Below are 12,639 nucleotides of genomic sequence, written 5' to 3'. Positions count from 1 at the left end.
TGAATTGGGGCGTGAAAACACCTGAAAGGCCAATTAATTATCATAACATCAAATAAGCATCATTTGCTTGTTGATCAGGCAGAACTGAAGTCATTAGTGCTATCAATAGAATGCTGTTTAATGAAAACAATAGCATTCTGATTATCCAACAGTGCCCAAGGACACTGTAAATTTACTGATAATTAAGTATTTGGTAACGCAAGTTGCTGTTCTGAATGAAATTTAAAATTGACAGACCCTTCTGAGGCACACTTAAAAATCTCTGTAATACATAAAAAAGGCATTTGAAGGACACGAGTGAGCAATTTTCAGTGGATAATTAGGATCAGAGTGGTCCACATTTCACACCTTGGTCGTTGGGCTGTGTTGCTCCCAAGCTTTCTGCAGCTGATGGGGAGTGGGTATCTCAGTCTGGTGTGGTGGGAGCACCACAAAGACCTCAGCCTGTCACCACAGTGTGGCTGGCAGGGCAGCTCTTGGGCCACCCCAGAGCAGTGGTGCTGGGTTTGGTGGGATGGAGTTTGACAGTCACCACTTCAAAGCCTTCATGGTCTTCCTCACCAGCCCCTCAGTGTCTGCAGATGTTCCTGCTGGTGATTGCCCTGTGCTCTGTTGTTCAGGATAACACTTCTGGTTTGGTACGGCTCCATGCACTTTAAAATTTCTTCATTTAGGATAAATTATATGACTACTTGCACCTCTGAACTTAGAACAGTGCTCAGTGAAAATGAGTTATAAGAATATTTCTATGAAACAATTATAAGAGGAGAGCAAGAATTTATTAATTCACTTGAATGTTTCTGCTCGTTATTTAAGAAGTATATTGTAAAATTTCTTTGAATGTGAACCAAAATTATACTCATAAATACTGCCTCTCATGCTCATGAAATCTGATTGCTGATTTCTTCTGTAATTAACAGAAAATACGGACAAGTGATGTTGGCAGTGACTTTCATGTGAATTCTGTGCATTTCTGGTTAGAGGAAAAAATGAAATAGTTGAGAGATGACATTGGATTCCTGGGGAAGCTAGGCTGCCCCTGATCTGCATTTAGTTAAAATCCATTTTGATGAATGTTCTGGACAGATTTATTACCAATTAGCTTTATTTCTTTACATGTATACAGCTATTGACTGTGTTTAGAGTGCTGTCATCTTGTTATGATGTAAACTCTGGAGAGGCATGGTATTGATCTCAGGCAGTTTAATTTCTTATGTGTACCATTGCAACTATTTTAATACTTTAAAATAAGTACTTTAAAATAATTTTCACAAATTGGCAGTTGAACTTGTACATGAACAAAATAGATTTGTGATGAAGCTCTGAAAATGCTTGAAATTTAAACCAGCTTCTACTGCTGGAAAATAATTGCTAGATAGATAGTAAGAAGCCAGACTACTTGATAGAAGATTGTGTAAATATTATTTTAAAAGAGATAGATTGAAGATGAATGAACAAAAATGAAGCCTCAAATGATGAGATAGTGCAGATAAACTATTGAGCAGTTACTGCTGTTATTATTTCTTTATTATAAAATAGTTACATAAGAATTTATAAAAGGAAATTTGCTTGCAAGTATTTTTTTGACGATTATAGAAGAGGGAAAGAGAGATGATGTGTTTCGGAAAGAACAAATAGCAGTAATGGTATAAAATTAATAATCAGTGATCCAGAGCAAGGGCATACAATGGAAAATGCTTGATTTTATTGTTAATGAAATAAAGTAATAGCAGTAATTGGCTAATTTCCTATCTTTTGTACCTTTGTAGAAGAAACACACTTAAGAAATGCTACTTCTGCTGCTCCTGATGTAAAAACATGCTGTCTTGTCCTGAAAGTAAAATTTTTCAAGCCCAGCATATCTTTTTTTAGCAGTGACCAAAACCAGGTGCTCAAAGGAGTATAAAATCAGAGTAAGTATGTGTGGTGCTTCCCTAGCTACTGTCCCACCCTCCAGCCAGCCAGTGATGCTTGTTTCATAGAGCTCAGTGAATTTCTTTCCCATAGCTTTAGATAGGCTCTACATAAATCCTATATAGATTTTTTGGCATCCACAGCTGCCCGTTGTAGGGAGTTTGGGGCATCCAGAGATAGTCATGATTGCTCAGGAAAGCTTGGCAAAAATACTGAGGGTGTGGGGAGGTGAGAAAGATGAGAAGGGGGAAGTTGTGGGATGGGGTGGCAGTGGCTGAAATGCTGACATTGCCTTTGAGGAGTGCACTGGCTTGGGGTGACACCCAAGAGAGGACAAGCAATGCAGTGGGAGAAGGAATCCAGGCTTAACTCTTCTGGTGTTTACATATAAATATGTGTGTGTATCTCTATGTGTATATATATATATAAATATATATATGTATACACCTATGATATATGTAGTCATGAGAGTAGCCAGCAAAAATGGGCTGCTGTGCAAGGCAGCAGATGAGGACTGGTTGGATGAGAGGGCTTTTCTTTCTTTGTCGACAGAATTCCAATCTCCATAAATTTTAAGAATGTAGAAGCAGATATGACAAAGCATATTCATAACTGAAATCACAGTAAAGCTGAGAAAAAGGCCGTGTGGGTTATTTTTTTTTTGTTTTAACTTGCACTTGCCAAGTGGGTAACACTCTGCTTATTTACTAAGCAACAAATTTTATCAGGCCCTTTTAACAATTATTGATAATCATGTGGACAGGGCTGTCTGCAGGTGTTTTGCCTAATTCAGGATTATTTTGCCTAGCTTTAGCTGGTCTTGCAGCTTCCACTTTACCTCCTGATGTTTTACTGGATGAAATACAGCAAGTGTTCTGATTTAAAAAGGGAAAAAATGTCCTGTACATGAATTTCTAATTGAGTGCCAACCAAAACAAGATAAATGAAACAGAGTTGTTAAATGAAGAATTAATGGACTGAGCATGATCTGTCTCTGAGAAACTTGAAAGAAAGTCCTTGGAGTTTATTATTTTTTCCTCATGTTTGTTTGCCCAGGCTGGGTATGTGCTTGCAGTTTTTGTGAGTTCATTAATGGGTCAGCTGTGGGCAGTTGTACATAACAGAACAGCCTTATATGCTATTTGCTTGGTCTGATGCTCAGTAAAAAGTATGGGAAATAACACTGAATGTTACCTTCTGTTTCTTGCACATAACTTGCAATTATGCAGTTACTTTTGGCAAATACAAAATGTCAGAGGAGGAGGGAGCATCACCATTCATTTCAAATGGAAATGATGCACAGTTTGAGCCTCTTTTTTGATTTGCTTGGTACTTTTGCCACATGTCAGTAAGATCAGCCAAAATAATGTCAATAAAACCACGGTACATTAATGCAGAGACAGTTAAATGTGGAATTCTGTTGTATGATTGCATTATCATGTCTGTAGTTGCTGAAAACCAGGTAGGGTCACATTCAAACACCTTAAATGATCCTGCTGGTGTTGGCTGCTGTTGTACTGTGACCCTTCATGTAAGCTAAGCACCTGCCTCTCTTCTTTTAATGATGTTTACATCAATCCCAAAGCAGCCTTTCCAAGTCAGGTTTTCATCCTCTCTGTAAACTGGTCTTTTACAGTAGCTGCCCTACTTCCCTGCCCGATTTGCATGTGCACTTTCCCACTTGTAACTATTTATATCTGAGACATTTGCCAAGTTGGAGGCTCAGGTTGTGTTATCAATGTGAGTCTACCTCAGGTCCTTGCATTTGCTTCTGGCTCACTCCTTCATGCACTTCCAGGCTTTGGATGTAAGAAGTACTTTTCTTCTAATGTGTCAGTCCACCATAATCATGGTGGAGACCTGGGTGCTCTTCTGCTTGAGATAAAGCCCCACTCTGCAAGGGGAAGGATTATCAAATTTTAGAGGCAGGCCAGGTGCTTAGGTTCAGGTCAGTTTTCGCCTTCATTCTGCAATGCAGATACAAACCTTGTTTTATTTCTGAGAGGGTTTATTATTTTTCCAGGACTAGAGACATGCTTTCAGAACAGGAGCCATTAAGTCTTCTTTTTTAACCTTTGCTCTCTATTCTGAATTTCAGCAACCTCTTTTGAGGTAAATGGTCATAGTTTGGCAGGACTTGTCAGAAGTTGGATGCATTGGCTTATTAAAGAGAGTACAAGGAATAGTTCACCTCAGTCAGAGGCTGAATAGGTCAAGAAGAGATAACACAGAATTATGAATAAGAAGTGAAAAAATAGCCAAGGAAAAATGCAGGGGCATAAGGTGCAATGTCATTTGTCAGGAAGATAGGAAGAATGAAGAAGCAGCTGCCTTTTCCCTTCTTCCCAGGCTAACTTTAAGTAGGCAAGTGCATCTTCTGTCTGTTGCTTCAAGTTCAATTTTTAGTCTGTAACATTCTCTGCAGTGGGTGCAGAGGTGTGAGTCCTGTCTTCTTCTGGATTGTGCTAATTGATTCTGAGTTTATTCAAATTTATATGGGTTGTGTTGGTCATTTAGGCAGTGAATGTGAATGTGGACCACATCCTTTCCTTACTCCACAATGTCTCTGCAAATTTTTGTGCCTTGACCACAGGGTAGGTATGGATGAATGGAGTTACCAACATGACTGGAATTAATAAGGTGGTTAACATGAAAATTAGAAATTAAAATAAGAAGTACTGTCAAAATAATGTTCAAAATCAGCTAGTAATGTATGAAATAAATTTTTGGTTTTACAGGACATAAGATTAATGTTTCCACAGTGGGGTTTTTGGGTACTCTGTATCTAATTTTGGATGCTTCAGAGGATCCTGGTTTTGATTGTTGGCTGCTCATCCTTCTGTGATTGGTCTCACATTGTCCCTCAAGCTGATAACTTGCAGCAAGAATTCCCCTAAAGTAGACCAAAAGTCTCTTTTGTCACAATGTACTTCCAATTCTTTGTCTGCATCCCACCTTTTTTTGCACATCCAGGTGGTGTTGTTGAGCTGTGGGGCACACAAAAGGGTGTGGATTGCAGTGAGATCCCAGCACATCCCACATAGAGGGCTTGTGTGAACACAGCAGTCAAGTGTGGAGGTACCATAGAGGGTTTAATCTCTTGGACTTCAGAACTTGCTCTTCCAGTCTACTGGTGGGGCATATGGTTCCAGTTTTTGACTTCAAAACTTGCTCTTCCAGTCTGCTTAGGTGTGTCACTGGCCCTGCATCTCCTGCAGAGTCACAGCAGAGAAGGCAGGGAGCGAGGTAACTGGATTTGGCCTCTGGAACACCAGTTAGGCCACTCTCTGAAATGCTTGGTCCCAGTCTCTGCTGAACAGACAGTGCCCCTTCAACTGAGCAGCTCAATCTCATCACCTCCCCCCTTTGAGTGCTTAACATTCACCTGTGATGCAGGCAGAGGATAAAGCTCTGATCTTCATTTTGAAAAAGAGAACGTCTCTCTGGTAACTGCTCACCATATGCCCTAATTTATCTTCAGGGTTAGGGGTGGGCCCCCCTCACACCCCAAAGCACGGGGCATTGTGGTGGAGGGGAAAGTTTTTAGTTAATTAGGATTTTTGTATTATTCCTGTCTTAGTAGCTGTTTCCAGAACCTAAATGGTTAAAGAAGAAAATGTTAGTAATTTTGCTGCAAATAAATTGATCAGTATGCAAGACGGTTGTCACCGGCTGAATCATGGTCCACAGTTAAGGTAAACAGATCTGTGATGACATTTTCTGAGCAGAATACCAATGCTGCTACATTTCTTCCCAGAGGTTTCTGACTCTTCTTATATGCGGATAAAATTTCTCTCCAAGAAGGTTTTGTTCACAGGAAAGAAATAGCATCTTTGTAAGAGTCTTCCTTAAAGGTGGGATTTCTTGTATTTTGTGATTTATTTGCAATCGTAATTCTGTCGAGAGCATGGCACGGAATGTTTTTGCTTTTCTGCATATCCTCTCTGTACAGTAGATGTTTTTGATGTGGAATCTATTTAAAGTGTCTGGCAATGGCATGCAAGTTAAACAGTATTAACAGAGTTACCAGGAACAATGAAAACGGGGTTGGTTTTTTTTTATATTCTTTGAGAGTGAGCTCTGTTTTGTAATCTCTGTAGTTAATACATAAAAGCAATGACTAAATAATACAGCTAGATTTTTAGCATTAGTGCTTCTGTGAAGTATTTTTGACTACATGATGGCTTCGTATTTTTGTTGGCATATTCTAAAGTAGGAGCTATGATATAGTTTATTCTTAAATGTCTCTATGCTAGGCAGAAAATCCCCCTTGCAATTGACTGCAATCAAAACCATTTAGCTGAGATGCATCTAACTCCCGTATGACTTCAGGGTAATGAAAAATACAGTTTCTAAAGAAGTTTTTGAAATCTGCTTTCTGAGAATATTTAAAAGAACATTTTGAAATCACTGTGTACAGTGCTGTTGATAGGATTGGGCGCGTTCGTAATTCTGTGTTTAGTCCTAGATCCACATTTTCTTGGAGTGATTGACATCTCAGCCATTCTGTGGATTAGAGGCTGAAAATCTGTCGCATTTGTATTGATAAAAGTAGAATTTCCTCTTGTTTAGTCAGTTGTTGGTACCTGACTTTAGTCGTGTTTATTACAGTAGACGCTGAAGGATAAAGGAGCCCTGTGGAGAGCATGCTCAGTGGTACCTGGCACGGAATAGCAAACCTGGAGCTGGTCCCCACAGCTAATGTCAGGGATTCAGACCCTCTGGGAGTCAGCAGAACCATTTCTCCAGTGGACTTTGGGTTTGAACCTGGCCCTGTCCATGTCTGCTGTATTTAAGCAGTATAGCTGAAAAGAGTGAAATTAACAGGACCTTTTGTAAGATAGACCTAGGAAGTCTTGTGATGCACAGCATTTCAAGGCTCCCCAGCAGGATGCATGGCTGTGGTTTGTGGAGAGGAGCAGAGCTGGGGCCACCATCCCTGGAGATGTGTGATGCTCCCTGTGAGGACACCTGGCCAAGAGCTGCCCTTCTCTGGGGGATACCTCAGCAAGTCACAAATCTGTGTCAGATCTGCATTTCAGGCGCTGGATCTGGGGTGGGGCTCAAGATTTTGAGTTTGGGCTGGAGAGCTGTGGTTTAATAATTCCCTAGCAAAAAAGAGAAGTCCAGGTTCATCCTGGCATGCTGCACTTCTCAGTAATTCTTGCTCTGATTGGGGCTCTCGTGCACTTTCATGGTGTCCTTGTGCAGCATTTAGCTTGCTCTTTGTGCTTTGCTTTGTGAAGTTCACAGCAGCTATTTCTTTTGCAGATACATGTAACAGCTTGAGACAAATGTGGATTTTTGGGGGAATAAATCCCTGTATTTTATTGCAGTATTTTAATGTGCATTTGCTGGTTATCTTTTATTTTAGGAATATCCATGAATATTTTGGGATTGTCCTAAATGTGGCATTGAAGTAAAGTGTAATGTCCAAACTTTGAATGTTCAGCAATGAAATTAAGTCTGGACAGAAATGGAGGGACTAATTCTGCTTTTACATTGTTCCTGGATTAATGTGGCTCCTCAGAGATCCCCAAGATGAACATAAATATTAGTGGCAGGATCTGGCCTGCTCCCAGACATGACAGTGATAAGACAAGAGCTGCTAAACGTTGTCCAGCTGGAGGAATGTTCACTAAAGATTGCGAGTGTTGTGCTGGGTTTTGTTCTAATAATGTTTCTGTGTTCTTTGGCAGATCTCTAGGAACTCTCTGACCTCCAAATGAAATACCGCATGCATTTTTTCAGCAAAAAATTTATTTCTATTTGACACTAAGAAACACCTTTTAAAGATTATAAAGAAATTTGTTCAGATTTGTTCATCTGCCTTGATGGTTACAGATGATTTTCATGAATGTTCAGCTTGACCTTGTTTCACTTCCTGAGAATTGTACCCTTATGTTTGTACTTTAATTTTGGGTAGAGTAAACAACACTTGTTTTATTGCCATTGGCAGAAGGAAAGTCCACTCTGAAAATTCAATGTCAGAAAGAGAGCACCTGGTTTTCCAACACTTGTTGCTGTTGAAACGCTTCTGTGAGCATCAGTGTTAATGTGTATCTGGACATGGATTTAGAAAAGCCTGAAAAAATTATCTTTATGATTGTTCACTCAGCATGTCTTTTTTGTTGTTGTTGTTTTTGTTTGTTTGTTTTTATATATATCTGTAACCAACTTGATGCTGCAGGTCTGGGCTTCCATACTAATTTATGCTCCAACAGAGTGACTGGGACTGCCCGAAATTTATGTGACTCTAAAGAATTGTGAGCTACTCTTAAGAATTTCTTATGTTATTTTTTTCTTTTGGTCTGTGTCTGATGCATGCTCCTTTTGTTTTGTTTCTGCTAATAGGCTCCTTGGGATGCTTCTCTACCACAGTATTTCTATCTGAGACTCCAGTTTATGAGTGCCATTTTTCTTCTCTCTCGTTTTGTTTCCAGAGCATACATAGACTGGTAACTTCACAGATGTTTAGTCAGAGAAGCAGCTGATTGTTCCATCAGATTTTGCTTTTGGCTCTGCCTTCCTAGGTTGGCCCTTGTTTTTGAGATAACATGTCAACGTTTATACTTTTCTCACCAGGCATATTTTATAAATGCAAAAATATCATCAAGATCTGCTTCCTTTTTATATTCTCATGAATGAGTAGAGCTAAAAGAAATTTGTGAAGCATTTCAGATCCATTCCTTCTTCTGTCCATGTGTTCTTGCAGTCTTCAGCTCTTGTGTGTTAGGTTCTTACAACCACGATCTGTTGTTTACATTTCTGCACAGCCATCCAGCTTGGATAGAGCTCCTGACCCAGCTGGCTGCGGCTGAGCACTGAGGTCCCTTTGTCATCTCTGTCCCTGGTGTCCCCTGTAGTGCTCTGGTGTCACTGTTGGTACAGAGGAGCTCCACTGCTGCCCTGCCTGGATCAGCTTCAGGTGTTCTGTGCTCCATGAGTTCCCTCGGAGCTGCTTCCTTTGCTGGGTGGCTTGGAAGACACCAAAGCCTCTTGGTTTCTCCATCAGCAGAACTTTTAGTTCTGTTGTGTCAGGAGAGAGCCTGGAAAGCTGACTGCTTTTCTCAGCAGTGTATGTGCACCTCGAGCACCTCATGAGAGCTGCAGTAGCTCACACTGTGGGTGATGTCTCTGACATGTGAAGCTCTGAAAGGGAAAGGTAAATTGGGTGTCTTACACACTGATACCTGTGCAGATCTGCCACATCTTCTCCACAGTGCTGCAGAATGGAAAGTCTTGTGATATGAAGGGCCTGAGCCTTTCCTCCCTCTTAGCTGAGCTTTCATGTGGATGAGTGTCAATATGTCCCCTGATGATTTTTTTTTTCTTCCTGTGCTCATATCTTGGAAATGGAAATTTTTGAAGACCTCCTTCTAAAGCACAATGAGCTTGCTTTCATTCTCCCAGGACTGTGAAGACATATCTGAAGGCTGATTTGTCTAAGAAGTTACTTTCTGTCTTTGATTGCACTGTCTTTGATGTGCAATTCTGTAGAATCAAAATATCTACAAATCAAAATATCTAATTCTTTAGCTTATACCATGATAGACAGATGATCTGTTTGTTGTAAAATGTTTTCTTTCTTGTATTTTTGGGCACTGACATAACTGAACCTCTGGTTTGGCCATTCCTTTTACCTTTTTTTCCCTCTTTATAAAAAATACACAGTTCTGTTTGTCCTTCCTACTTGAATCTTGATAGCTGCCCTTGCCCTGTCATATTTTTATACATGTAAGGCTGAAAATAAGTGCAGAAAATCAACTCATTCTGCCTATCCACAGCCACCTAAATTGGACAATGCTCAAAACTATCTGTCTAGGTCTCCCTAACTTGTCAGGGGTAAGAGCAAGGGCTCTACAGAAAGAGGTTTGCTTAACCTGTTTTGGATGCACCTCTAAGCATGGAATGCATAAAGGAAAGCAAGGGGGCTTTGTTTCCTTTTTTTGGTGAGCTGTAAAGTTACCTTAAACAATTAGTTTTGGCTTTTGGCTACAACCCTTGGTGTGCTTTTTCATCATCTTTGGTTTAGATTGAGGAAAATGAGGTTACAAGAGTTCCTCATCACAGTACAGTATTGTTCTTGCTCTTAAAATATTGCTCAGAGATCATCTGAAATTGTCCTACAGTTACTACTTTAAAAAAATCTGATCTCCTTGATGATCTATACTGAAATGTGTTTCTGAGTGACGGGGACACTTTGCAGGTAGATTTATTGTGGTTTTTACCATCTGCTTTAATAAACGAGTGAGCAGAGCATTTCAGAATGACCTTCGGTTCTACCCCTGAGAGATGAGTTTGAATGTTCTGAGTGAATTATGGGCATTAGACAGCTAAGGGTACTTATTCTGGAAATAGTGATTTACCAGTTGTTTGCATGCTGATGCTTTTATTTGTCTGGAGATATGCTAATGTGCATAAATGCTGTGTTTCCACATAGCTGCAGCTTTAGCCACTGTGGCACTTTCTGTGATGTGGGGGCATAGGCAGCAGTCTCATTGTTTGGTCTTGCAGACTTTGTTAAAAAATATTAGATTGCTCTGTTGCTTTTTAGTTGAAAAGGAGTTAATAAAACTAAATGTACTAGAAGAAATCCATGAAATCAGTGAACAGATAAAATGTTATTATTTGAAATGCATAATGTTGTATAATGGATGTGTATAAAGTGTGGCAGAGATGGAAGTGCACTCCAGACATAATGAAAGAACATGGATTCCTGTTTCCATAATTGAAGTTATTTCATACTTATCTGTTGGGGAAAAAATAGCAGGATTTTTTAAACAGATTTGCTTTCCATTAGTAATTATATTTAGCTGTAGCTCCAGATACCTTGCCAAGTTTTTTTTTTTTTTAAAGTTGGAAAGAAGATGCATTTTCTTTCAAGATAATTAAATGTTTTGACTGTAGATTTTTCCTCCAGAGTGAATAAAGTATATGTGCATTAGAAAAAAGTTTTAATTTCTCATATAGTTTATAAGAGTTATACAGAGGAAAAACATTCTTAATCCCATGCTTAATAATGGAATAGGAGAAAAGGGTCTAAATACGTTATATTCCACTTTTCTTTTTTGAAGTGTAATGAATTGTTATTAATAGACTTTAGAAGTACTTGCCATTAGTGGTCTGAAAACCATTGCATAAGGTGAACTTTTGCAGTTTCTCACAGCAGAGTTTTGAGGTTTGATTAAACCTGTGGCTATACCTCAAGCCCTGGCAGAGAGATGAATATCAGCCTGGATTTTGGGCTCAGTTCTGCTCTGCAAGACACCACACAGAAATGCAGGAAGCCTTTGAACTCTTCCAAGTTCAGTCTGGCCCTCTGAATGCCTCCAGAATATAAATAATAAAAACCAGTATCACTTGATAATTCATCTCTGCTCTCAACTCTTGGCCTCTCTGGCAAACTGAGTTTTTGAACTTTTATTTTTCTTGGTACCCTGGTACCATGATCCGCAGCTTCATTTGCCTTGGGGAATCAGCTCTGCATTTCTGTAAAAGGCACTTTAACTGTGGTAGAAGGTTGTCAGCCTCTTTGAGACTTAAAATGAGCACCATTTGGTCAGTGGAATACAGAGATACCTACCTGCAATTCTCTCTGTCTCCCAGGCACTATAATGTCTGTTGACCTAGCTGGGCTTTTTGAAAAGGATCTGTGAATCTGCTGGGTTTTAGTAGGAGAGCTTTAGTTTTCCTTAGAATAAAAAGGAAAGCTTTCTTTGTTTCTTTTGGGAAGGGCCTGTCTCTAATGTTATCAGCAGAGGTTTCTCGTTGAAGGTAATGGATTAAGGGATTTCCCCCACCTCTTCCCCATCTCTGCCTTACAGAAATGGCATCAGATATTCCTGGCTCGGTGGCCTTGCCAGTGGCTCCCATGGCGAGTGGACAAGTGAGGATGGCAGGATCCATGCCTTCCAGAGGAGGAAAGCGTCGCTCTGGGTAAGCCATCTCCTTTTTTTTCAGGTCTGAAACTAGAAATTACTTGTATTAGAAAACTCAGAATGCACCTGAATACATGTGTGTGTTTATTATGTAATGTTATATTTATGTAAGCTGCATTATGACATTAGTCACTGATGTTTTGTTTTTCTCTTCAATGCATCTGTTCTTCCTGCAAGATCAAACTTGCTGATAAGCATATGGCTTGTTGTTTTGCTTGTTTCAAAAGATTTTCATGTTTGGCAAAGCATCCAGAAAGGAGTTTGGATCCTGTGGCTGTTGTAGATGTAATGAATGTGTATTGCCTATATCTGTTTAATCTCACAGTGATTTATCAAATGAAAAAAGGTAGCAAGATTGCGCATGAGGACTTACTCAACTTCATCTGAAGGTTACACTTGGAAGCTCTTAAAGAGAGGCCTGTTAAAGATATTTTCTTCATAGTTCCAGGTACAGAAATAGCCTGAGAGCTCACTCTTCAGAGACTGTGGACAGCGATATTCTAGGTCTCACTGGAAGCAGCACAGTCTTCTTCTGGGAGAAGGGCCTGAATCAAATTCAGCCCTTACACTAGCTTGAGGGCTCTGCTAAAGAAGAAAAATTGTTTTATCTAGTATGAGAGACTGATGTGGTGTATGGGGTAGTTGCCCACATCAGGTTGTTCTGTGGCAACTCCAAGTAATTCTCTGTGTTAGGAGAAAAGTGTAGCAAGAGCTTGAGAACAGAAAACTACTCTCTACTGTTAACAGCTCCCTCCTGTTTTTATCAAAGGTTGATCACAAGTAG

At 39.8% G+C, this 12,639-nt stretch overlaps 1 protein-coding gene across 5 annotated transcripts in view; it reads left to right on the top strand.

The window, feature by feature from the left end:
- Positions 1 to 12,639, top strand: part of ARNT2 (aryl hydrocarbon receptor nuclear translocator 2) — a 96,993-nt gene that overhangs the window by 12,909 nt on the left and 71,445 nt on the right. For 3 of the 5 annotated variants that reach the window (XM_039723331.1, XM_039723330.1, XM_039723335.1), the window contains exon 2: positions 11,742 to 11,853. In XM_039723331.1, coding sequence (XP_039579265.1) covers positions 11,742 to 11,853 — 112 coding nt within the window. The other 2 variants (XM_039723334.1, XM_039723333.1) reach the window with 2 other exon arrangements.

Source organism: Passer montanus, unplaced genomic scaffold (genome assembly GCF_014805655.1).
Source record: "Passer montanus isolate IOZ18808 unplaced genomic scaffold, ASM1480565v1 scaffold5, whole genome shotgun sequence".
Lineage (NCBI taxonomy): Eukaryota > Metazoa > Chordata > Aves > Passeriformes > Passeridae > Passer > Passer montanus.
This window is presented reverse-complemented; position numbering and strand designations above follow the sequence as displayed.